The sequence below is a fragment of the Oncorhynchus kisutch genome, linkage group LG2 (assembly GCF_002021735.2).
Source record: "Oncorhynchus kisutch isolate 150728-3 linkage group LG2, Okis_V2, whole genome shotgun sequence".
Classification (NCBI taxonomy): Eukaryota; Metazoa; Chordata; class Actinopteri; order Salmoniformes; family Salmonidae; genus Oncorhynchus; species Oncorhynchus kisutch.
Window position 1 is genome coordinate 20,308,580 of NC_034175.2, and position 27,308 is coordinate 20,335,887.

The 27,308-nt window shown below is 41.2% G+C and overlaps 3 protein-coding genes across 5 annotated transcripts; 2 read left to right on the forward strand and 1 right to left on the reverse strand.

Moving 5' to 3' along the window:
- The first annotated feature begins 316 nt into the window (after positions 1–316).
- On the forward strand, positions 317–11,963 carry LOC109909053 (septin-7). Of its 3 annotated transcripts, none has more exons than XM_020507946.2 (15): positions 317–483; positions 1,999–2,000; positions 2,155–2,257; positions 4,094–4,200; positions 6,127–6,227; positions 6,397–6,531; positions 7,262–7,379; positions 7,645–7,737; positions 8,198–8,294; positions 8,373–8,424; positions 8,568–8,696; positions 9,594–9,614; positions 10,218–10,353; positions 10,634–10,776; positions 11,002–11,963. In XM_020507946.2, the coding sequence occupies exons 1-15, from the start codon at positions 480–482 to the stop codon at positions 11,039–11,041; spliced, it is 1,281 nt and encodes a 426-aa protein (XP_020363535.1). In that variant the 5' UTR covers positions 317–479; the 3' UTR covers positions 11,042–11,963. The 3 variants fall into 3 exon arrangements, with proteins under 3 accessions (XP_020363535.1, XP_020363544.1, XP_020363550.1); XM_020507961.2 differs by lacking the exon at positions 317–483 and adding an exon at positions 1,494–1,775; XM_020507955.2 differs by lacking the exon at positions 9,594–9,614.
- Positions 11,399–13,819, reverse strand: LOC109909067 (protachykinin). The gene is made up of 5 exons (XM_020507970.2): positions 13,320–13,819; positions 12,983–13,085; positions 12,853–12,876; positions 12,518–12,574; positions 11,399–12,427 (listed from the first exon to the last, which is right to left on the reverse strand). The coding sequence occupies exons 1-5, from the start codon at positions 13,458–13,460 to the stop codon at positions 12,417–12,419; spliced, it is 336 nt and encodes a 111-aa protein (XP_020363559.1). The 5' UTR covers positions 13,461–13,819; the 3' UTR covers positions 11,399–12,416.
- Positions 13,820–13,931: 112 nt separating this feature from the next.
- Positions 13,932–27,301, forward strand: si:dkey-256h2.1 (uncharacterized). Its single transcript, XM_020507994.2, has 12 exons — positions 13,932–14,669; positions 14,772–14,911; positions 15,182–15,357; positions 15,527–15,687; positions 15,990–16,130; positions 16,329–16,450; positions 17,144–17,312; positions 19,747–19,892; positions 22,916–23,040; positions 23,238–23,364; positions 24,005–24,138; positions 26,670–27,301. The coding sequence occupies exons 1-12, from the start codon at positions 14,185–14,187 to the stop codon at positions 26,793–26,795; spliced, it is 2,052 nt and encodes a 683-aa protein (XP_020363583.1). The 5' UTR covers positions 13,932–14,184; the 3' UTR covers positions 26,796–27,301.
- Positions 27,302–27,308: the final 7 nt, after the last annotated feature.

Here is a 27,308-nt window from a genome sequence, read left to right on the forward strand (position 1 = left end):
GTTCCAGTTTCACCAAGTACATAAATAAACATATTAATACTAAATAACTGTATTTAACAAGTAGGTTTATAGCTCTTATTTTGATTAATATTTATTTTTCATAAACTACTAACCAGTGTGCATCTATCTATATGCAAAATAAACTTCCGATTTTGGAAAGTTAAGTAGATGCAGAGTTTCTGTCAGGTTTCTGTTGATAGAAAATAAATAAAATCAAAACAGAGATTCTCTTTAGCAAAAATGTAATATTGTTGTCGCGATAGCATGTGGATAACTCAGGAAATGAACAAACTACCGCGAGATGTTTGGTCCTTAATTTTTGCTATTCATAATCGCAGTACGCATTGTATCTGGCGTAGTCTCCGTCGTTCAGGTGTGAAATTACGTCGGCCATAGTACGTAGGTATGCGCTAGTGGTAAAGAAGCGGAATGTCGGGTTGTGAATGATCGGTTTCTGAGCGGCAGCGAACGTCAACATTATGGGTGAGCCTACTTACTGTATCAAAAATGTCCTAAAACTGCTTTGGAAATTACATATATAGCTTGTTGTATCAGAATGGCTATTTTAAAGTAATGGTTGTTCGTGGCTTTCTAGTTGTCTGAGTAACCAACGCCCAGTCGTCCCCCCACCAGTTGTTGGATGAGTTGCTAGTTTAGCTAGCAGGTTAGCGTTAGCTAAGGCATTTCCTGTGTAGTTATTTTCTACCTCCTCACTAATTACTTTCCTAAATGTTTACCTACCTAGTGGTTCTTTCCAAAAGCGAATGTCTTATTTTGGTGTTTGTTAAGGAAACTCTATCGAGGTAACGCTAGCTAGCTTTTTTTCCCCCCTGTGTGTGGCGATAACGTCATGTTCACCACCTAACGTTAGCCAGCTGGCTTGTTAGCCTACGATTCAGAAAATGCTAACACCAAGTCCTTACCCTTAAATTATTGTCCCAGTATTCACCAAGCAAGCCATTGTTAATGGTTAGCTAGCAAAACAACAATGTCAAGCAATGTATTTACTTCCAGCTATTTCAAACACTTAATTTACCCATGAGTTCGACACTGAAAAATAGATTGAAGTGTGTGTGTGACACCCTATAGTGTCGAAAACAGCAAACCAGAGTATGTTCTGATAATCTGAGGGAAGGGGACAGATGAGGATAAACGCTCAAGCCAACACAGTTAGATTCTCAGACCTTGGATAGATTTAAGGACAAGTCAAGTGTGAAGATGGGTTATCTTTGGGTGTCTGCCTTTTCAAATTGGTTTGGGGTAGGACGAAGTGAAAGTGAGTCAGGTTTTTATTAAAGAAGGCCTATTTAAATTGTGATAAAGACACACCTTTTTCTCATGCAGTCATGAGTGTACACCTCTCACCACTTCCTTCAGTTGACCCGCAAACTGAAACGGAAACCACACTAGCTAGCATAATCGTGAAGAAGGATTTGTTACATTTTCCATGTAGATGTGGGAGGACGGGCTCATTGTGATTGCTGGAATGGAATATATGGAACAGTATCAAACACATGGAAGCAAGGTTTGACAGTTTCTTTTATTCTATCCGTTACAATGAGCCCGTCCTCCTATAGCTCCTCCCACCAGCCTCCACTGGTGTACAGATAGTGATCTCACTCATATGACGCATTGAACGTTTCTTGCATGGACATAAAGAAGACATACAATTTGAACGATAATTTCGCACTGACATAGGCTTTCAGTTGAAAACATTTGAACAACAGTCCAAGGCTAAGGGAATCAACAGAGATTGGACTCCGTTATACCCCATGGTGAAGCCAACAACAATGAATAACATTATCATACTATCCAACTCTGTGATGTTATGCTTGCTAGCCTAAGCACATGTTATTTATCCCCAGATTTTCCAGTTTGTGAAATTTGATTCTGTAAAAATAATTATTTGTTAGGATTATTGACTGTTGTCGCGTGTGTTCTCTCCTTTGGCTCTTACCTCACGTTGGACCACATCACATGATTATTTCCATAAAACAGCTGTAAGTATGGATGGATTGGTCAGTTAGGCCGATGTTGATTTGCCTGCTTATCAGAATGACTTTATCCTAATTTTAAAGTAACCTAGGCCTGTTACATAACATTGCAAAAACTGTGGTGGTAGTGATGATGTTGTGCTCGTATGTTACTTTCCAGCAACAAAAGAATCTGGAGGGGTATGTGGGCTTTGCTAGCCTTCCCAATCAAGTGTACAGAAAATCAGTGAAGAGAGGCTTTGAATTCACCCTGATGGTTGTGGGTAAGAAAATGCTATTCATATATTGAGGTCATGGTTCAACCGAGTCATGTTTTCAGTCATTTCAGTTTACACTACAGTTGACCAGGTAAGGCTGTATATGGTAAGTTAAATTTGTAGACAGGAATGTGTGTGTGACCACAGTTATGTGCAAGCAAAGTGCGTGTTTGTGGTTAACCTCCTCTCAGTCAACCTCTCTCATTTTACTTTTTTTCACATCCGCCTGCCTATTAAAATAGCATTGATTTATTAAACATTGCGCAGTATTTTCAAAAATACAAGAGTGCCGTTGAAGTACTTAGATGCGGTCGTTGAACTCTCCCAGGGCCTTAATTTGCTAATCAGTCACTGTTTGGAGGGAAAATGTTTCTTTGGGTCAAACCATTTCCTGTGGTCGGCATAGCAGAATTTCTCCCTCACTGCTAAGAATAGTTTGTCTCGCATTTCAACAGCCTCTTTCTGAGCCAGTCATGGGTTTATCATTGATCAATTTTAAGAAGTTAGCCTACACTTGTCATTCTATCTAAACCTGCCTGCCTTGCCAGGCACTCGCATGCAACGGGGTTCCTCTTAAACAAGTCACCATGATTTACCCTGCTGTATAAAATGTCCTTTAAAGGCAATGTGTTGGATGGTGCCCAAGTTGGCTGTTGGGGCCCAAAAATGCCTTGAAGATTTCGCCAGCCTGATTGCTGCAATGAGAATAATAATATGATTTTTTAAGTCCTATTTCTTTGAATGTGAACGCATCACAAACGATGCATACTTTGCATATGTGAAGCAGGCAAATTTGAATCAAAACACCAGTGTTTTCCAGGTAACGGAACAGGTTGGCGTGCTGCGTCCAGCGAGGCATAGTGTGCTGTGCCAGTCACTGCTGATAACGCCAGCCCTTTCTCACACTACCAGTGATATTGCTGAGTTTGCTAATTCAGCAATATCAGTCTTGTATACTGTCTTGTATACTGTTACAAACACTCTGCCTCAGCAGTAGGCAGAGCTAGCACCTCTACCCAGTCCTGAGGAGCTTTGAGCCCATGCCACTGGTAGTGTGAGAAAGGGCTGGCGTTATCAGCAGTGACTGGCACAGCACACTATGCCTCGCTGAACGGAGCACGCCAACCTGTTCCATTACCTGGAAAACACTGGTGTGTTGATATAAACTAGCCGTTCATACTCACAGGAGTATGAAGATGGGCATTGAAATGCACGTTGTCAAGTGCAATCATTCAACACAGAAATGGTAGCGCTCAACTCCCAATACTGTAGCCTGTAAACAGCAGCTCGTTGACGATTGAGGTCAGTGCCAGTGGTCATTTCCACTGCGTTAATGATTCCATTCACCAGGAGCATGGAAACCAGGCACACAATGGCTAGATAAACGAGACCACACAGCCGGCATGATAAGGCATTCTCTATCCACGTTCAGAATAGGATCTGTTGTCCTAGCCCTACACAATCATTCAGATGGATGGTCGTCTTTGACAAATGTCAATAGCCCAATCAAAGACATGACCTTTGGGATTTATTGGCTGGGCTTTATTCGTTGCTTCTATAGTACCATTGGATGCCTCTAAAGTCGCATGAATAGCTATCACACAGTGGGATGTACCTGCTTTCAACATGAATGGTTAGCTGTTTTATAATGTCAGTGTTCCCTTATATCTTTAAATGTTGTGTTCTTGCTGGTATAGATAGCTACGTGTTATACTGTGCACACTAGGCCAGTATGTTGATTTGAGTTGCATTGATTCCCTCATTTTTTAAAATGACACTGACCCTAATGTAGCAACACTGTCATTAGGCCTGATGATCTTTTTTTATTCTCTTTTTTTCTAGGTGAATCGGGATTGGGCAAGTCCACGTTGATCAATTCTCTGTTCCTAACAGATTTGTACTCGTCAGAATACCCTGGGCCTTCGCACAGAGTCAAAAAGACTGTACAGGTAGTTTAAAACACTTCTGCTTAACAGTCCTGTATTCTCTTGTTGAATATTCTTCTTCCACTGATGACCATGTTAGTTTGCCTCCGTGTTGATGCCTTGGAATTTGAAACACATTCTGCGATTATAGAGCAGACTAAAGTATTCATACCCCTTGACTTATTCCACATTTTGTGTTATAGCCTGAATTCAAAATGGATGAAAGCAAAACTATTTGCACACATCTACACACAATACCCCATAATGATGGTTTTTTTGTACATTTTTGCAAGTCTATTGAAACTTATGAACATGCATTTCATTTTTCACACCCCTGTGTCTCAGTCGATACTTTGTAGAAACACATTTGGCAGCGATTACAGCTGTGAGTCTTTCTGGGTAAGTCTCCAAGAGCTTTCCATACATGGATGGTGCAAAATTTGATGTTTTTTATCATTTTAAATGTTTTTTTCAAGCTCTGTCAAATTGGTTGCTGATCATTACTAGACAACCATTTTCAGGTCTCGCCATAGATTTTCAGTAGATTTAACATTCACTGTCTTCTTGGTAAGCAACTCCAGTGTAGATTTGACCTTATTTTAGGTTACTGCCCTGCTGAAAGATGAATTCATCTCTGTGTCTGGTGGAAAGCAGACTGAACCAGGTTTGCCTCTAGGATTTTGCCTTTGCTTAGCTTTATTCCGTTTCTTTTTTTATCCTGAAACTTCCCAGTCCTTTAATTAATGATTACAAGCATACCCATAACATGATTCAGCCATCACTATGCTTAAAATATGGAGCGTGGAATTCAGTAATGTGTTGGATTTGACCCAAACACAACACTTTGTATTCAGGACAAAAAGTTAATTGCTTTGCCACATTTTTTAGCAATATTACTTTAGTGCCTTGTTGCAAACAGGATGCATGTTTTTGGATATTTGTATTCTGTGCATCCTTCCTCTGTCATTTAGGTTAGTGTTGTGGAGTAACTACAATGTTGTTGAACCATCCTCCGTTTTCTCCGATCACAGCCATTTTAAATGCTGCAACTGTTTTAAAGTCACCTCTCCGGCAACGAAGGACGCCTGTATCATTTTAGTGACTGGGTGTCATGATACAACATTCAGTGTAATTAACAACTTCACCATGCTCCAGGGGCTATTGAATGGCTGCTTTTTCTTTTCTACCCATCTACTAATAGGTACCCTTTGTGAGGCATTGGAAAACATCCCTGGTCTTTGTGGTTGAATCTGTATTTGAAATTCACTGCACATTTCAAGACGTTTCAGCTTTTAGTTTTATTTAATCAGTTTGATAAAATAATGTGAATAACATTATTCCACTTTGAAATTCTGGGGTATTGTGTGTAGGCTTGTGACAAAAAAATCTCAAAAAAATTCATTTTAAATTCAGGCTGTAACACAACAAAATGTGGAAAATGTCAAGAGGCGTGAATACTTTCTGAAGGCACTGCATGTCATTTAGTAGAGAAACTTGCTCTACTTGGTCTCCAAAACCCAACGTTATCTCCACACAGAACCTCGTCTGTTTTTCTGGTTCCTCTGCATAGTTAGGTAATAACAGTGTTAGACTGCATGTTGATACATGCAGCTAGAATGAGAGTCACCCACTGTCCTCGATGTGTGCTATGCAATTGGGGACAAGGTGTCTTCCTGAGAGGGTGTTTTGGTCCTCTTCTTTCCCTTCATTGGGATTGGCAGTATGCTAATTTCTTCTGTGTTGTTGCAAACACTCTCTTGTGGAGACGGGCGTTTTGCTGAACGCATTGGGTCCTGCATTGTTAAACAGCTAGCGGTGTAGTGAGTGCTTTATATTCTTACGACAGTTCTTAGGAAAGTTGTGTTGTTCACTATCTCACTGTCATACAGTAACCAGTATGCATTTAGACAAGACAGCTATTGAATGCTAATATAACTCTGTATTTCCCAGGTGGAGCAATCCAAAGTGTTAGTAAAGGAAGGTGGTGTCCAGCTCCTGCTCACAATAGTCGACACACCAGGATTCGGCGACGCTGTGGACAATAGCAACTGGTACGCAAAGTTTGACAACTCCATTTTGGCTCCAATCAATGCATTGATCTTGACCCATTTGACAGCCATTTCAGCTCATAGCTTGCGAACAGGTTTCCATTAAGTTGTGACCGTTTTGGCTCAATGTGTGTGGGTTTGTTTCCTCCCTGTGGCTGTATGTACCACGCAGCTGGCAGCCGGTCATCGACCACATAGACAGCAAGTTTGAGGATTTCCTCAACTGTGAGTCGCGGGTGAACAGACGACTGATGCCCGACAGCAGAGTGCAGTGCTGCCTCTACTTCATCGCCCCCTCGGGACACGGGTGAGTCTAGGTGGTAGGGAGAGAGGTCGGACAGTGTGAATGAAGGGGGAGGGCTTCTTAAGATTTACTAAGATTTCAGAAGTGTAAAGTGCACTACGCCATATTAGAAATTTCAATCGGTTTTGGCTACTGCCTCTTAGGCTTTTTTCTCTCTTTAGGGTTGTTTTGCAGTATACATCCATAGTTGTGTTTCATATGACTGATAGTGCTAAAGGGCATCGGCTCTCTGTCAGAGAAGGCTGTGTGTGTCGTGGCTGTGGGGTAAATGGGGTGTGTGCATGCGTTCACTGTTCATACTCTGTTCTATGGGACATTGTCCTTACAATCCCCCAGTCAGTGTTGAGACAGGCTCTTAGAATGAGCAGCTTATGCTGGCCTCACACACACACTGACCCCTCACACGCACACACTCCTCACAGCACCAGCTGATATAGCTCACTCACTCTCGAGTGCCTTGCACAGTGACACTGCTAAGGAGAAACAGCTGGGGAAAGTGTTCTGGGGACACAGACAATAGTTATTTGTTTTGTCATCATCTTTGATAAATTGCTTGTTTGTTCACACTACTAGAGCTCCATTGCAATTTTTTTATTTTTTATTAGTTAATATATTTAAGGAAAGATATGTGAGCTTTGTGGTTTGCTATGAAAATACTGGACTGAATCTGTCCATCAGTACCCATACCCCACCATTTATGGTATTAATGTTATTATGTCATGTCTCCCTCCAGACTGAAGCCTCTGGATATTGAGTTTATGAAACGGTTGCATGAGAAGGTGAACGTCATCCCACTGATCGCAAAAGCAGACACTCTCACCCCAGAGGAGTGCCAACGGTTCAAGAAGCAGGTCAGTGGGCTCTGTCTGGGGGCGGGGCATCAAGGGTCTACACAGACGAAGACTTGATTGTTGCAGATAGAAATAGACTGTTTGGGCAGAATGGGCCTTTTCCTATTCCACATACTGCTCTGACGATGCCTTTCGGAATTTCCTCTCGGTAGTACATTCATACAGTCTGAATGGAGTTGATACCACATGATAAAGAACTGTCCCACATGTCTTTTGGATTGTCATTGGGGTCCTTGTTAATAAAACATACTGAACGTTCCCTCAGATCATGCGGGAAATCCTGGAGCACAAAATCCAGATCTACGAGTTCCCAGAGACGGATGACGAGGAGGAGAACAAACTGGTGAAGAAGATCAAGGTATTACACAAATGTACTGCGAGTAGTTTTAAACACCATGCATGCACCAATGAACCTAGCCATTTAAACTGTGAGGCACTTAGCTACATCAGTCCCGCCTGGATATTGGAATGGGTGTCGCGATTCATTTTTGCAAAATCAACAATTCCCCGCTTATTGTGCGAGGGCGTGCAAATTCCCAGTCACCGCACTATTACCACCTAAAACAGTAAAACACACAAAATAAGAGTGCTGGACATTTTTAACCAGTACAGCATAAAATGGTTAAATCAAGCAGCATGTCAAACTTTTTTCCAAATTGGTCAAAATCATCACAAATAGCTGTGCAAAATATCTGAATTCCTGCAGCAAAACCTAATATTTTGGCCCACGACTAGCCTATCACAAAATTTTGTAAGGGCTGTTGCATATACACACACACACACACACACACACGTCTCACACATTATTTTGCTTGCAGGACCGTCTGCCCCTGGCCGTGGTGGGCAGTAACACCATCATCGAGGTGAACGGGAAGAGGACCAGAGGACGACAGTACCCATGGGGAGTGGCAGAAGGTACCAGGCATGATGAGATTAGTAAGAGGCTCATTCTGGAGAGTGGTTTGAATATGTGTTGATTGTCTTTCCTTGCAGTTGAGAACGGAGACCACTGTGATTTCACCATCCTACGAGACATGCTCATCAGGTACAGACTCGAAACATGAAGTTACAACAATTGATAGAAAATGGGGAAATGACAATGCTGTTTTTTTGTCAACCACATTGACCATAGCCTCAACTTGCTAGGTTTCTAAGACTTGTTTTGTCTGTCTTTCTGTGTGCATACAGAACCCACATGCAGGACCTGAAGGACGTGACTAATAACGTCCACTATGAGAACTACCGCAGCAGGAAGCTGGCGGCTGTCACCTACAACGGACAGGACAACAACAGGGTCAAGGGTCAACAGTCGACCAAGTGAGTCCAACAGCTACCAACGGTTCTCTATTAGGCATAGCCTAACTCTTTGTCAATGATCAAAGGCATATTTTACCTGACAGATAATCTACTGGACATCTGAAATGTTTTATCATATTGATGTGATATTTAGGCTGTATATAAATGGATGTTATTGTCGTAGTGTTCTTGGAGGTATTTTTTTCCAATATAGGTCCATCATTCCAAATGTAGGTATTACAGCTTAGGGATACTTCAGAATTTTGGCAATGAGGCCCTTTATCTACTTCCTCAGTCAGATGAACTCTGGGGTACCATTTTTATGTCTCTCTTTGCAGTTTAAAGGAAGTTGCTATCTAGCGCAATGCTAAATAGCGTAAGCGCAATAAGCGCAATGGCTGGTAGTCTATACCTATAATCTTCCAGTCATTGCACTTACGCTAGTTAGTATTGTGCTAGATAGCAACTTCCTTCATACTGGACACAGACATATAAAAATGGTATCCACAAATTCATCTGACTCTGGGGAAGTAGAAAAGGGCATGATTGCCAAAATCCATAACTATCCCTTTAAATTCCACACTGTTGCTCTCACACCTAAGACCCTTTTATGTACACCAACCACTCTCAGCATCTTAGCTCTTTACTGAGACACCCTCACACACTGCGGTTCCTAACGCACAGCTACGCACCAAACACATGCTACTAATGTAAGGCTACTACTGCACACACCGTTTCATGCCTCTTGAGAAGTAGTTTTGTTTCTTTGAACTTTTCCTTGTTTTTACCGTGAGGAAGGAGATGTTTCGTTCTTAGTCCATGTTTTTTGTTAGTGCGGTCAGTCTTATTTTTTCCCGTTGTCGTAGTGCATGATTTCATCACAGCATGCTAAGTGTGTGTGTGTTTCTGTTTTTTTAGACATGACACAGGTGAAGGCATGTAAGTGGTCAATTTATGTTTCCTTAGATAATTATTGTATTTTTATTTTTCCTCCCCTGTTCGTGTTCCTTTGTCTGGGTTCTCTTTTTCCCAGTTCAGTTCTCTCCTTTCTTCCCCCTTTATGCCGGACAATGTCTCAAGGAACTCTGTAGATGCCAACATTGAAGTCAACTGGGAATTGATAAATATGCGTCTTCCATTGCAAATACTTCAAATGTAATTAGCGTAGTTGGACTGGTGGCTTCTTCTCACGTTCAATTGCGTTTACTAACATTTAGCTAAGCTAACATCTCAAAGCACCACTATTTCACTACAGTTACTCACTAGCCTATGCTAACAGCTTCGCTAACTCCGCTCCATGATTTGCTTGGTGCTGGTCTTTGAGTCTCCTGCTCCAGAGCAAATTTGGGTTGCTTTTCCACACTTCAGTCGCCATATTGTTGGGTCCTACCGTTCCTTTCATGCATATATCCTTGTATGTACCAATTCCCTGCAGGAAAATGGTGTTTGCATTACTGTGCGGATTATTCCAGTGTGATGGAGGGGGTCGTGCACTGTAGGACTGGTCTGACTGTTTGCATGCATACGTGTGTGACCCTGCAGGAGCCCCCTGGCTCAGATGGAGGAGGAGCGGCGGGAGCACGTGGCCAAGATGAAGAAGATGGAGATGGAAATGGAACAGGTGTTTGAGATGAAGGTCAAGGAGAAGATTCAGAAGCTGAAAGATTCCGAGGCTGAGGTAACATCAGTCACATTGCCTTACTACACTACTGACCTCTACCGTATGGTTTGACTTCTTACTTCCTGATGCATGAACACTGTCACTTTTTGGTGGGTGTTGATGCAGTGAGTGTTTAATGACGTGTGTGGAACTTCACTGCCCCTCTCTCTGAAGTGTTACATTTCCAAATGCACACTTATTTAACCAGGATAGTCTTAGCAACAATTCACTTTTTCAGTGAGTCATACAGTTGTGATCATGCCTTTTCAATAAATAAATAAAAATGTCTCTTCTGCAGCTCTCGAGGCGTCATGATCAGATGAAGAAGAATCTGGAGGCCCAGCACAAGGAGCTGGAGGAGAAGAGACGCCAGTTTGAGGATGACCGGGCCAACTGGGAGACCAATCAGCGCCTGGAGCAACAGAGACTGGATGCCTCCAGGTAACACTGTCACACACCTGAACTGTAGTGGTGACTTTGGTTGTTACTAAAGTAGCTCTATTTAGTGTTGTCTGTTGGATAGAGAAAACAACTAAACTAGACAGAATGGTCTGTGCAGAACGTAATACCAGCGTGTCCCACTAGATGCCACTGTATAGTCATATCAACCACGGTTTGTAAATGTTTGCGTCATTTTATTGCCTTAAATACTATTCTCCTCTACAGGACTCTCGAAAAGAACAAAAAGAAGGGGAAGATATTTTAGAGACAGTCTGCAGAAACACCAAGTTGTACTTGTTGCCAATGTTGCCAGCTCGGACATCTGTGTGTGGCACCAAACCAACACCAAAGCTCATGTACAGCCCAGCTGGGTCTGCATGTACTGTCACAATGACCAGAAGAGAGCTGCCTGTGGACTTCTCCAAGGAATGTGTTTACCTTAATGAAACTTACTGTCTTAGACAGGCCAAACCCATATATAACTGAATACTGCCCCCCCCTCCCCAAGGTTGCATTGTCTATTTAACAACTGATATCTACTGTTTTATGCAGAGCAACAACAAAAAAAGAACTGTTATACAATCATGTTTCAGTGGTTTTATTTGTTTACATGCACAAAAGATCTTCAATGATGTGGAAATGGCATTTACAAAATCATTTTTGTTTAGTAAAGTGTAACAGATAAACCTCATACTGAACAGCTCCCCATGCAATGTAGCCTAACACGAAACGACTGTCTCAGTCTCAACAGGAGTAATGGGAAATCTGGAGGGTAAAATGCACCTTGGGCTTTGTTATGGCTGAAGCTTTTTCCAAAATGTAACGCTTTCTTCTGTTTTTAGCAAATTTCACTAGCCTTGGACCACCATTAACGTCATAAATGTTATATTTCAGTTAGTTTATTTTTTATATATACCGAGCCAGCTAAAGTAATGTTTGTTTTTGTATGGAGAATTTTTCTGAAGCTTTGACCAGTTTCTGAAGAGGATTGACTGTTCAAAATACATTCAGTAGTCGTACAAAGAGCAAAAATAAATTAAAGGAATATTTCTGTAACTCCACATGTCATCAGATTATGTGGGAAAGGAAAGTCAACACCATATTTTGCTTTGGCTATGTACTCATCTGTATTTTTATATGTATTGTACAAAGTCACTTAATAAACATGTAATAGACTTGTAATGCAATGAATTCTGATAAGAGATGCATGTTGATACTGCATTACTATGTTCAGTAGGCCTACTGAAATTGAATTAATTTAATTGTGATACTTATTTTGCTCTGTAGTTTATTCATCTGCTTTGTCTGCACCATGTCTCCACCGTCATACAGCGTTTCTCAGTTTAGTGGTTTTACTTTTGATGTAAGTATTCTGCCACATTACATGCACAATATGAATGTTTTCAGAGCACTAACAGGTTATTTGCCTGAATAGATTTGACATTTCACACCACAGTAATATGCATCTTCCTTAATTGTCTAAAGCAATTTTTGCAAGTACTGTTTCATTTGATGCAAAATGTTTTCAAAATATTGGACATCACACGTGACTGAAACAATCATGCAAACATGTTCAGTGCATCCTGGTTCACACTTGAATCTTTCGATTCAAAGTTGTATGTAGCTGCTTTGGAGATCCATTAGAAGGAACCTGCAGGAATAACAGTAATCAACAGTATGTCCCAAGAGAAAGAAAAAATCATTCAGAATGAGTCAGATACACTAAATGCTGGTATTTTACCTTGTTCCTCTGAGCTCCTTTTACCCATCAGTCCAACAAAAGACTCAAATTTCTGCCCTGGAAAAGAGGTGAGAGTAGGGTTATTTCAGACTGAAAAAAGTATATCTCCCACAGTAATCCCATTTTGACATTACACACCAGAGTCTCTTGCAGGAATTGTATATGGCATGAGAACAGTTACATCTTAGTGGTGTTCATACCTTTATCATATCTAATTCTATCATTTAATAGGATCTATGTGCCTTGTATCCCATTGATATCTTCATACTAGTAGCCTCAGTTAAATGCTATTTAAATTGTCATTGCCAACCATGTCTAATGCATGCAACACTTACTTCTTCTTGTTACCTGGGACTTTGCTGCAAAGAGTGGAAGGGAAAAAGCAAAAATACAGATGAGCTTTTATAGAAATAGAATATATGTCCTTTAAAATATTGAATTATAACTAGGAAGTAGTTAGCATACCAGAGCCTCTTTTCCCCATAAGACCAAAGAATTTGCGTGACTCAGGTTTTCGAGTCATTCTTTTCAGGATTTCTTTGTATTGCTCAGATTGTGGCCATTTGCTCTGAATAAATAAAATACACAATTTTGCTTATTAATTTGAATGTAGCCTAGGCGAAGCATGAGATGCAAATTATGAAGCCTATCACTGCCCGTGGCTGCTTCCTAAATAGTCCACATTTCCAAATGTAAGGGACAGTGCTGAAACATTTTTTAAATCTTAATTTCGACAATGACACTATAGGCTATAGTCAAATGTTTCAAACATATTTTTGACAATTTGAGAGAAATATCCTACCGTTTCATTGTCTTCTCTCCAACTGTCATCAAAATAGATTTTTTGGCTGAGGACAGTTGCCAAAACGAGGGAAAATACCATGAGTAGAATTATCTTCATTGTGTTAGCAGGTGTGCTGTGCGTAAAGTTGTTCCTCTTCATGCGTTTATTTTATTTGATGAGAGTAACTTCGCTGATAAAACCAGACTAATGGCCTGAATAAATACAGAATTCCTATAATATCAATAGTTCAAAGATGCAGCCTGCTGGAATACCCCATGGAGCAAATTTTAACAGAGAGAAGTGCGTCTATCCATTGCCGTAACATTACAATCGGCGCGCCGGCGTTTTTATGCAGAGACAGAGCTTAAGTGGATGTCAATGTCAAGCCGTTTTGTTGTAACATAATTAGGTCATATTATGAGTCAGTAGGTTTGTCTTTGTGTTTTATTTCTGAAGGGGTAAACCACTGTTGCTTCTGTTCAACTGAGAAAGAGTGCGATGTGTCAGAGTGAGCGAGAAAGCAGGTGTGTGTGTGTGAGAGAGAGAGAGAGAGAGAGCAAGAAAGAGACAGAACGTGTGTGCGTGTACAGTGAAATCCTTGAAACAAGCACACATACAGTAATACTCCTTGCGTCTAAGACTTTTTAGCATTTATGGGCCACCGTACAAGTAAACGCGCCCACTTCATACATCCCTTGGAATAAACAAGGAAGTACTCGTTATTGTACAATATGTCAACTCCTGGCTCAATGCTGTCAGTTTAATTAAAAAATAAATAATAATAATAATATTTTGCATTTAAACAGCAATGACCCAAGATACTGCTGTGTGCAAATTGATTTAGAAAATTATCGACATATCGCCACCGTTGTGGGAGGAACATATGGCTTGGTTATCATCAACTTTGCTGCTGTGCTGCTTAACAGTAACGTTAGGCCTACATGTCATTCAAATTGATGCAACAGCGAAAATGAGAGGGATGAAGTCAACTCATAATTTAGACTACGACGAGCGTGAATTCTCACCATCTACATTTGCGCATAGCACCATCAACTTCAGATCCAAAATAACTCTTCAACAAGTCGCGGTATTGGAGCCAGGTAACACAGCTCCAGCTTTCAAAGTAGTAACCCTTGATGGAGAATTCGTTTACCCGCCACTTGCAGGGTTGAAAGGGCCATTGATAATTCATGCTTTTACAAACAAGTCTGCCTTTTTGGAGTGCCTGTGGAACTCCGAGTCGTCATTAACCGACTTGGTCCAGAACCTACCCGATAGCACCCAAGTCCTCTTCGTGTCTCTTGATGACAGCTCTGTCAACGATGCCTTATGGATGAGAGATCAAGTCCTTCGTGTACCATCGTATAGGTAGCAACACAAATGTTTACTGTTGCTTGTTAATATAGAGGAGACAGGTCATTGAACTGAACTGACATATTACAACATTCCCTTTGTGTTTCTGTTCTACAGAAAGAAAGAGGTTTTATCCAGATTACACTTCTCCCCTGTTCCTGTATTTTGTTTGGGGAACTGGATTCCCAGTGTGCTGTACTCTTGGGGTTGTTCCGGACACAACTGTGGCCTTTCTCAGGCAGTTTTTACATCTACAGGTAAGGAATAGTCTCTATGCACTGTAGGACTGGTGCACTCATCAAAGCACCAGTGGAAGTTTCGTTGTCCCTTGCATTTAGATCCCAACTGCTTGTGGTCCATTTAACTTTTGTTTTTGACTATTATTATTCTATCCTGGATGAACATATTATAGTTCAGAGTTCTCAGGGTGTCATCAGTTATTTAATGACAGGTGGGCCATGCATTTATTGTTTTCTATGTCCATCTTCTGGAAGTGATGTATTTATTGAAATGTTAATTACATACAGGGTGGAATATGCCGGTGATTGTCAAGAGACTTGATGCGCGATACGATTGGCTGATGGGCTCCTGGAGCCAGATGAAACACCAGTTGATTGATGCAGGCAATGGATGTGAGCCCGCCCCCTCCGCTGCAGGTGCTGTTGCCTGGGTTTCCGAGGGCAACTGCTCCTTTTTCACCAAGGTCAGTTATGAGACAGGGAGAGGGATTGGTGGAGAGATGCGTGAAACATTTAACTGCCATTTTCCAGGTTTAACAGAAGAGTTGTTATACAGTTGCCCATAAACAGACTTTCCATGTGCCTGAACTGGACATGAAGGAACACATTGACATTGTTAGTTTCCGTCCAAAGGTGAAGAACATGGCCAAGTCCAATGCCACGGGTGTCCTTGTCCATGCAGGTCCTGGAAACCCGATCCAGGATATGAACTGTGTGGGAGACGAATGTTCTACGCCACTAGGCATACCTGCTGCCATGGTGCATTGCGAGCCCTCGGTAGCCCAGGCCCTTAGGTAACTAACACTGACTGACTCATACAGTGTTAGGTCAAGTTACTTTCCTCACTTAACTCACTGGAAGCCATGCTTCCTCTACGGATAATTTTGTTCTCTCAGTAGTCTTAGACGGATTACTCATGGAAATGATCTATCGACTCTGATGAGATTGACCTGATGAGATATGCGTGCAATGGTCAATAGAACGTACTGTGTATGTTGTTTTACACTTGTTGATTGTCAAATTCTCAACCATTAATTAATATTGGACCAAATAAAGTGAATAAATTGATGTTTATATTCTGTTTTATGTTTTGTAGATATGGGCACATGGTGAACGTGTCCTTTCAGAGTACCCCCTCTCCAAACTTCTTCATTGGCATTGACCAGCAGGGGGCACTGTCTGAGATGGGCTGGTTCCTCTACCCCTCCTTTAAGTTTATCAACTGGCAGGCCCAGTGGTAAGCAGTAAGCAAACTATGGATTCCCCAGTTTATTACAGCAAACTGAAGACATCAGGAATTCATATGTCAGTATACTGAAGACATCAGGAATTCATATGTCAGTATACTGAAGACATCAGGAATTCATATGTCAGGAGTATGTGAAGAATGATAAATATTTTCATCTATTTAGTAACTGTATCCGTTCCCTCCTAGGTTTGATTTCTATGAAGGGCTTCAGACTAGACTCCATGACCCAGCCTGGGTGGTCCCTGTGTTTGAGAAGGTCCAGATGCAAGGACAGAGTGGAGCAGTAGCCACTGTGAACCTGCCTTCTGGTAAAGAGACCTCATTGTATCTCCACCAGGTCATTTGCACATACACTGAGTGTACAAAACATTAGGAACACCTGCTCTTTCCATGACAGACTGACCATGTTAATCCAGGGGAAAGCAATGGTCCCTTATTGATGTCACTTTTTAAATCCACTTCAGTCAGTGTAGATGAAGGGGGAGACAGGTTAAATAATGATTTTTAAGCCTTGAGAAAATTGACACACGGATTGTGTGTGTGTGCCATTTAGACGGTGAATGGGCAAGACAAAAGATTTAAGTGCCTTTGAACAGGGTATGGTAGGTGCCAAGCACACCGGTTTGATTGTGTCAAGAACTGCAACGCTGCTGGGTTTTTCACACTCAACATTTTCCTGTGTTTATCAAAATGGTCCATCACCCAAAAGACATCCAGCCAACTTGACACAATTATGGGAAGCATTGTAGTCAACATGAGCCAGAACCCCTGTGGAATGCTTTCGGTACCTTGTAGAGTCAATGCCCCAACAAATTGAGGCTGTTCTGATGGCAAAAGGGGTGCAACTCAATATTAGGAAGGTGTTCTTAATGTTTTGTACACTCAGCATTTATGGTGAGCCATACACTAAGTCAACAATAAATGCATCAGCTTTGAATATAATTTGATAGGTATTTAAAGGGGATCGGAATATTGACTTTTCCATTTCACTGTGTCGGTAGACATGTTGGATTTTGACATGCTGGAGCTGGACGCGTCTCTGTCCTGTCCCAGCGAGAGGGATGACTCCTGCGCCCATTGGGACCACACTGTGCAGCTGTTTGTGTGCTGTGACCATTTCAGTCCCCACTGCAACATGGAGATGGGGCGCTGGATAACAGCCTTCCGCAGGTATAGTCTGTGCATTTGTTGTCACTTGACATGGATACCATGTGACATGAGTCCCCAAAATGCATTTTGACATTTGTTAAGATCACTCAAGAATATTAAGTTAAAATAAAAGTGTTCCTTCAGTATTGTTGTAATTATTACAAATATATATATATATATATATATAAAAATCGTCTGATTTAATCGGTAATACCTGGATTTCTGCATTGGTCATACAATTTGATCTTCATCTAGGTCACAACAATAGACTAACACAGTCTGCTTAAACTAATAACACACCAAAAAATTATACATTTCCATGTCTTTATTGAAAACATAGTGTAAACCTTCACAGTGCAGGGTGGGGAAAGTATGTGAACCCTTGGATTTAATAACTGGTTGACCCTTCTTTGTCAGCAATAACCTCAACCAAACGTTTTCTGTAGTTGCGGATCAGACCTGCACAACGGTCAGGAGGAATTTTGGACCATTCCTCTTTACAAAACTGTTTCAGTTCAGCAATATTCTTGGGATGTCTGGTGTGAACTGCTCTCTTGAGGTCATGCCACAGCATCTCAATCAAACTGAGGTCAGGACTCTGACTGGGCCACTCCAGAAGGCGTATTTTCTTCTGTTGAAGCCATTCTGTTGTTTTGGGTCGTTGTCCTGTTGCATCCCTCACCTTCTGTTGAGCTTCAATTGGCAGACAGATAGCCTAACATTCTCCTACAAAATGTCTTGATAAATTTGGGGATTCATTTTTCCGTCGATGGTAGCAAGCTGTCATGCCCTGACGCAGCAAAGCAGCCCCAAACCATGATGCTCCCTCCACCATGATGAGGTTTTGATGTTGGTGTGCTGTGCCTTTTTTTTCTCCACACATAGTGTTGTGTGTTCCTTCCAAACAACTCAACTTTAGTTTCATCTGTCCACAGAATATTTTGCCAGTAGCGCTGTGGAACATCCAGGTGTACTTTTGCAAACTTGCAGCAATGTTTTTTTGGACAGCAGTGGCTTCTTCAATGTTGTCCGTCCATGAACAACATTCTTGTTTAGTGTTTTATGTATCGTAGACTCGTCAGCAGAGATGTTAGCATGCTCCAGAGATTTCTGTAAGTCTTTAGCTGACACTCCTAGTATTCTTCTTAACCTCATTGAGCATTCTGCGCTGTGCTCTTGTAGTCATCTTTGCAGGACGGCCAGTCCTAGGGAGAGTAGCAACAGTGCTGAACTTTCCCCATTTATTGACTTTTAGGCTTTTTGACATACTTTTGTGACACTTTCCAGCTTTATGCAAGTCAACAATTCTTAATCTTAAGTCTTCTGAGATATCTTTTGTTCGAGGTATGGTTCACATAAGGCAATGCTTCTTGTGAATAGCAAACTCAAATTTTGTGAGGTTTTTTTTATAGGGCAAGGCAGCTCTAACCAACATCTCCAATCTTGTCTCATTTATTGGACTCCAGGTTAGCTGACCCCAATTAACTTTTGGAGAAGTCATTAGCCTGGGGTTCATATACTTTTTACAACCTACACTGTATATGTTTAAATGATGTATTCAATATAGACAAGAAACATACAATCATTTGTGTGTTATTAGTTTAAGCACACTGTGTGACTAAGATGAAGATCAGAACAAATTTGATGACCAATTTATGCCCAAATCCAGGTAATTCCAAAGGGTTCATACTTTTTCTTGCCACTGTATACTGAACAAAAATATAAACGCAACATGCAATCATTTGAGTTACAGTTCATATAAGGAAATCAGTCAATTGAAATAAATTCATTATGCCCTAATCTATGGATTTCACATGACTGGGCAGGGGTGCAGCCATGGGTGGGCCTGGGATCCACCCACTTGGGAGCCAGGCCCACCCACTGGGGAGCCAGACCCAGCCAATCAGAATGAGTTTATAATTACAGACAGAAATACTTAATTACAGACAGACGTACTGCCAAATTCTCTAAAATGAAGTTGGAGGCGGCTTATGGTAAAGAAATGAACCTTCAATTCTCTGGTGGACATTCCTGCAGTCAGCATGCCAATTGCCTGCTTTCTCAAAACTTGAGACGTCTGTGGCATTGTGTGACAAAACTGGCCTTTTATTATTCCCAGCACAAGGTTATTGAAATGCCACACCAGTCAGGTGGATGGATTATCTTGGCAAAGGAGAAATGTAAACAAATTTGTGAACAAAACTTTAGAGAAATACATTTTTGTGCGTATAGAACAATTCTGGGATCTTTTTATTTTAACTCATGAAACATGGGATCAACACTGTTGCGTTTATATTTTTGTTTAGTATATATAAAACATAGGAAAATCCCGTTTTTGACTCCACTGGGCCTTTTACCTCTTTGCCTATGGCCTTTACCACTTCAAAGTGATCCCTTTTGGCTTAAAGAAACGCTCCTGCAAATTATTTTAACAATGTTAATGTTCGTCCTCCAGAGGCATTGGGCGCTGGCTCACTGATGTTTCTCCTCTGGTGCCTCTGTTGGACAATGGGAGATGCACCTTCACCATGAAGACTGTGCCTTGGGCCATGCCCTGGGTGGTGTCTCTGAGTCTGAGATTCAGCCACACAAATCACTCAAGTAAGTTATAATGCCTTCATAACACGGTCACAGGTGTTAGACCGCTGCGCCACTCGGGAATCCTAAGGCATCTAAGTGCTAGAGGCGTCACTATAGACCCTGGTTTGATTCCAGGCTGTATCACAACCGGCTGTGATTGGGAGTCCCATAGGGCAGCGCACAATTGGCCCAGCGTCGTCTTTGTTAGGGTTTGGCCGGGGTAGGTCAAAATCAAAATCAAATCAAATTTATTTGTCACATACACATGGTTAGCAGATGTTAATGCGAGTGTAGCGAAATGCTTGTGCTTCTAGTTCCGACAATGCAGTAATAACGAACAAGTAATCTAACTAACAATTCCAAAAAAAACTACTGTCTTATACACAGTGTAAGGGGATAAAGAATATGTACATAAGGATATATGAATGAGTGATGGTACAGAGCAGCATAGGCAAGATACAGTAGATGATATCGAGTACAGTATATACATATGAGATGAGTATGTAAACCAAGTGGCATAGTTAAAGTGGCTAGTGATACATGTATTACATAAGGATGCAGTCGATGATATAGAGTACAGTATCTACGTATGCATATGAGATGAATAATGTAGGGTAAGTAACATTATATAAGGTAGCATTGTTTAAAGTGGCTAGTGATATATTTACATCATTTCCCATCAATTCCCATGATTAAAGTGGCTGGAGTAGAGTCAGTGGCATTGACAGTGTGTTGGCAGTAGCCACTCAATGTTAGTGGTGGCTGTTTAACAGTCTGATGGCCTTGAGATAGAAACTGTTTTTCAGTCTCTCGGTCCCAGCTTTGATGCACCTGTACTGACCTCGCCTTCTGGATGACAGCGGGGTGAACAGGCAGTGGCTCGGGTGGTTGATGTCCTTGATGATCTTTATGGCCTTCCTGTAGCATCGGGTGGTGTAGGTGTCCTGGAGGGCAGGTAGTTTGCCCCCGGTGATGCGTTGTGCAGACCTCACTACCCTCTGGAGAGCCTTACGGTTGAGGGCGGTGCAGTTGCCATACCAGGCGGTGATACAGCCCGCCAGGATGCTCTCGATTGTGCATCTGTAGAAGTTTGTGAGTGCTTTTGGTGACAAGCCGAATTTCTTCAGCCTCCTGAGGTTGAAGAGGCGCTGCTGCGCCTTCCTCACGATGCTGTCTGTGTGAGTGGACCAATTCAGTTTGTCTGTGATGTGTATGCCGAGGAACTTAAAACTTGCTACCCTCTCCACTACTGTTCCATCGATGTGGATGGGGGGGGGTGTTCCCTCTGCTGTTTCCTGAAGTCCACAATCATCTCCTTAGTTTTGTTGACGTTGAGTGTGAGGTTATTTTCCTGACACCACACTCCGAGGGCCCTCACCTCCTCCCTGTAGGCCGTCTCGTCGTTGTTGGTAATCAAGCCTACCACTGTTGTGTCGTCCGCAAACTTGATGATTGAGTTGGAGGCGTGCGTGGCCACGCAGTCGTGGGTGAACAGGGAGTACAGGAGAGGGCTCAGAACGCACCCTTGTGGGGCCCCAGTGTTGAGGATCAGCGGGGAGGAGATGTTGTTGCCTACCCTCACCACCTGGGGGCGGCCCGTCAGGAAGTCCAGTACCCAGTTGCACAGGGCGGGGTCGAGACCCAGGGTCTCGAGCTTGATGACGAGCTTGGAGGGTACTATGGTGTTGAATGCCGAGCTGTAGTCGATGAACAGCATTCTCACATAGGTATTCCTCTTGTCCAGATGGGTTAGGGCAATGTGCAGTGTGGTTGAGATTGCATCGTCTGTGGACCTATTTGGGCGGTAAGCAAATTGGAGTGGGTCAAGGGTGTCAGGTAGGGTGGAGGTGATATGGTCCTTGACTAGTCTCTCAAAGCACTTCATGATGACGGATGTGAGTGCTACGGGGCGGTAGTCGTTTAGCTCAGTTACCTTAGCTTTCTTGGGAACAGGAACAATGGTGGCCCTCTTGAAGCATGTGGGAACAGCAGACTGGTATAGGGATTGGTTGAATATGTCGTCATTGTAAATAAGAATTTGTTCCTAACTGACTTGCCTAGTTACATTTAAAAAAAATACAAATAATAACACTGTCATAAGACATTCATTCATACTTTTGAATTAGTATTTTACTGTTCATTGTGTATCAGAATTCTTCTCTAAAATATCTGTATATTCTTTTACAGTATAAAAAAAATGCTAAGTGATGTTTAGGCAATAGGACTGACTCTTTCGCTTAAAAACCCCCAACATTAAACAGGTTTCCAATAGGTGGGTATGCCATCCTGTTGTGTACAGTTCTACTAGTGACAAAGCAATGGACAGAAATCAGTCTTCTTGAGCAATTTAGACCATTTCATCCCTCTTTCATCATGTGTAGAAAAAGATGTGCACTTCCATCCTAAGCAAAGTGGAGTGTTATAGAAAATAACAGGATGTTTGCAAATTGTTGCTGGAAAGTTGTCCTGGCAAAGGACAACCCCCCTATGAGTCTCAGTCACAACAGAGTAGTCATGGAAAAAAAGTACTCCAGTATCAGATTTTTCTCACTGCACGAATGCAATACTGTCTAAAGACAGTATCATTACAGTATCATGCTGTATTTGTAACGGCTTTCTTCCGTCGAAGGAGAGGAGGACCAAAATGCAGCGTGGTTCATGTTTTTTTAATAAGAAAACCTAAACATGAACACAATAACAAAATGTGGCAAAACCAAAACAGTCCTACCTGGTGCAGAGAACACAAAGACAGGAAACAACCACCCACAAAACCTAACACAAAACAGGCTACCTAAATATGGTTCCCAATCAGAGACAATGACTAACACCTGCCTCTGATTGAGAACTATATCAAGCCAAACATAGAAATAGACAAACTAGACTCACAACATAGAATGCCCACCCAGCTCACGTCCTGACCAACACTAAAACAAGGAAAACACACAAGAACTATGGTCAGAACGTGACAGTATTCTTATATGGTAATAAGTAACAGAATGAACTCTTCAAACAGATGTTAAACCTAGATTTTGCTCTTGTTACAGCCAATCACTCAGACAAGCTTTACCCCTTTAAGCTGATGTCATTGTACAGTGGAGGCACCTTTGACAAGGAATACAACAAGAGATACCAACCAATCAAATTCACTGTCCCAGACTCAACAAAAAAGGTATGATGCAGAATTGATATTACTTCTGTTTACATTCACTCATAATAAAGGGTAATTGTCATATACTGCATGTTCTTAATTTTTTAAAATATGCCTTTGTTTTAGTTAGTGCTTTGGCCATAATGTGGGTAAACAGCTGCTTTACAAATCATGTTATTATTGTAATCAGTCATCTTATGTACCATATTGTGTCTTAGGTGGAGTTGTATGCCGTAATCACAGGCCACGGGAGCGACGAGAACGGCTGCTGCGAGTTCTGTGTGACATCACACCACTTCCTCGTCAACGGAGCATTCAATAACACCCGTATTTTTGACTCGGCAGGTGAGAAATTACTAACGTTAGAGTTTGGTCATGCAGATTCATATAATCTTCCCTTAGTCTGGGCCATAGTTACATTAGCATGAGGTTGTATTCCTTTGAGGGCAATTAAATTGAACCGCGGGATGATTTTTCTTCTAATTGGATGGGCTGGGGGAGGTGGAACATTATTGTTTTTACACCGTAAGTAAGCCCAAGTAGATATTGTATTTCACAATACCATAATCATTTCATACCTTGATTACATTGAGACACGGTCACATAGGTCTCTTTATGTATTCGCAGGAATACTTGGGAACAGATTTCCTAAATTAAAGGAATCAGCTAAATTCCTGGAAATGTGTGTTTTTTGCCCAAGAACAAAAATTATCATTTGTACACAAATTATTAGTAAAAATGTATTTTGGGGGGCCAAATTAAATCCCTTTCAGGTGAATTTGGCCTACAAGCTGCCTGTTGCTGACCCCTGTCCTAGGGCATTTGCCTGCTTGTGTCCCTATTCTTGTTTGAGTGAGTCAGGTGTGGGTCTTTTGTCATGCATTCCATTCCAAATGTATTATACTGCATTTACCATGTTTTTAATGCAGTGTTCTTTAACCATCCCATTGTCCTGACTGTTTTCTGGTGTGGTTTTACTCTCCAGGTTCAGCCCTGGGGTGTGCCATGCGGGTGGGAGAGGGGGCGGTGCCCAACGAGCATGGCACTTGGCTGTACGGCCGTGGAGGCTGGTGTGATGGGCTACAGGTCAACCCCTGGAGGTTTGACATCACCACACAGGTATAGAACTATCACCAGACCGCGTCATGAATAATTGCCTTTGCGGTTCGTCATCAGAAACCTGTTTAGCTAGCGGTGGATACGATCGCATGCAACTTCAAATGCAGCTCATACAAGTTAACAAACACGTAATCGGATGGTTATCGTCTGCAACATCACAGATGTCATCAGAGGATTGATTAAATCACAAATAGAGCTAGTTAAAGCCGGAAGAATAATGTACTTGTTGAACATAGCTATAGCCATCAGTCTTGCATGTTTTCACGGTCATCACTCAGTTACTGTTAAGTTTGTCTGGGTCCTGACTAGTGGTCGACCGATTATGATTTTTCAACGCCGATACCGATTATTGGAGGACCAAAAAAAAGCCAATGCCGATTAATCAGACGATTTATATATATATATATATTTGTAATAATTACAACAATACTGAAGGAACACTTTTATTTTAACTTAATATAATACATAAATAAAATCAATTTAGTCTCAAATAATGAAACATGTTCAATTTGGTTTAAATAATGCAAAAACAAAGTGTTGGAGAAGAAAGTAAAAGTGCAATATTTGCCATGTAAAAAAGCTAACGTTTAAGTTCCTTGCTCAGAACATGAGAACATATGAATGCTGGTGGTTCCTTTTAACACGAGTCTTCAATATTCCTAGGTAAGAAGTTTTAGGTTGTAGTTATTATAGGAATTAGATGACTACATCTCTCTCTACCATTTGTATTTCATATACCTTTGACTATTGGATGTTCTTATAGGCACTAGTATTGCCAGCCTAATCTCGGGAGTTGATAGGCTTGAAGTCATAAACAGCGCAATGCTTGAAGCACAGCGAAGAGCTGCTGGAAAATGCAGGAAAGTTCTGTTTGAATGAATGCTTACGAGCCAGCTGCTGCCTACCACCACTCAGTCAGACTGCGCTATCAAATCAGACTTAATTATAATATAATAACACACAGAAATACGAGCCTTAGGTCATTAATATGGTCAAATCCGGAAACTATCATTTCGAAAACAAAATGTTTATTCTTTCAGTGAAATACGGAACCGTTCCGTATTTTATCTAACGGGTGGCATCCATAAGTCTAAATATTGCTGTTACATTGCACAACCTTCAATGTTATGTCATAATTATGTACAATTCTGGCAAATTAATTATGGTCTTTGTTAGGAAGAAATGGTCTTCACACAGTTCGCAATGAGCCAGACGGCCCAAACTGTTGCATATACCCTGACTCTGCTTGCACAGAACGCAAGAGAAGTGACACAATTTCCCTAGATAAAATAAATTCATGTTAGCAGGCAATATTAATTAAATATGCAGGTTTAAAAAATATATACTTGTGTATAGATTTCAAGAAAGGCGTTGATGTTTATGGTTAGGTACATTCGTGCAACGACAGTGCTTTTTTCGAGAATGCGCTTGTTAAATCATCACCCGTTTGGCGAAGTAGGCTGTGATTCGATGATAAATTTACAGGCTCCGCATCGATTATATGCAACGCAGGACAAGCTAGATAAACTAGTAATATCATCAACCATGTGTAGTTAACTAGTGATTATGTAAAGATTGATTGTTTTTTATAAGATAGGTTTAATGCTAGCTAGCAACTTACCTTGGCTCCTTGCTGCAGTCACGTAACAGGTAGTCAGCCTGCCACGCTGTCTTCTCGTGGAGTGCAATGTAATCGGCCATTGTAATTACCAATTGTTATGAAAACTTGAAATCGGCCCTAATTAATCGGCCATTCCGATTAATCGGTCGACCTCTAGTCCTGATTTTAGCGTTGGCTATCCTGCTACAGAGCTTTTTGGTGTGGGGATGGGTGTGCATCCCTCGAACGTGACGATGGCTCGTAAACGAAAAATGGCTTTATACGTCCTTTCCATATAAAAATAATTTATCATTAGATCTATATAATTGAATCATTCTATTTCTATGGTTCTTTCATCCTCACCTCATACTGGAATGATATTGAACTATGACATGATGATGTAACAATGTACAATGTTGCCACCTTCAAATTCATACTAAAGAGGCATTCCTTCACCACATAAACAAGACCATAACACATAGTCTTTGTAAATTTGCAAGCCTTTTTTTTGGTGTTTTAGCTGCTATTTCTGACATTGAAAGAGATTCAAGACAACAGTTTTGCTCATCTTCTATCACATAAACTGCAGGGTTTTTGACGGAAAGGTTAAGCATTCAAATTATATATTTTTTTGCTACAGTAGGCATTTGTGTCCATTAGTTTGCAGTGAAGCGCCCTTCATGAAACTAGCCTATTAGATGAGTACAGCACTTGGTCACTCATGAGTCCTTGGAAAGGCACACATGACCCTCTCTTTCCAAAGCTTCAGTTACATTTGATTCATTTGATACACACACATCATGTTCATGAACACTTAATTTAATTACCACAGGCTTCATTTGTAATCCATAGATATTACAGTATTGGGGCTGTTTGATTTACTATAGTGTTTCTCCTGAGGCCTTGAATTGTTATTTATTGTCTTTCTCAGCTGGACATGAGTGGGATTGAAGCCAATACTCTGCTCTACTTTGGCCTTTACAGTGGACAGGACCCCAATCCGTCTCACGACCCTGGCTACATTGTCATGTTCTCTTATCTGGTGTTCTACAAGTAGTCTCCCTGACAACCAGGTTGTCTTGAATGTGAATTGTAATGACTGTGATTAATGTGACTGAGAACCAATCATGATAAAATATTTATTTTTATCCAGTAATATTGTAGCCTATTCTATGTTTGGGTGTGTCACCAACTTGTACTGTTTTCCCACTCAAGAGTTTTCACTCAAGTTCGATACAAAGAAGACGTCATCTTGAATAGCTCATTTTGCTCTTCAGAAAAGTTGAAGGAGTTATTGCTATCTTGCTACTTAACCTGGTCAAGTATGTGTAATTACACAAACTTAGCTTTTAGTGTCAAACTTAAACTTTCAGGTGACGACAAGACGCTTTTCCTGACGCAAGATCAACCACTCTCTGATCCTTCAATTATTCAAGTATCTCTTTTTGAACGGTTTACCTGCAAAGGAGTGGGGGTTGGTTACGTTTGCCTCCACACACACGAATGCATTAAACAGTGTAATATTTCTTAAAATGTGAAAATATATCTGGATGTTCAAATTAACAACATT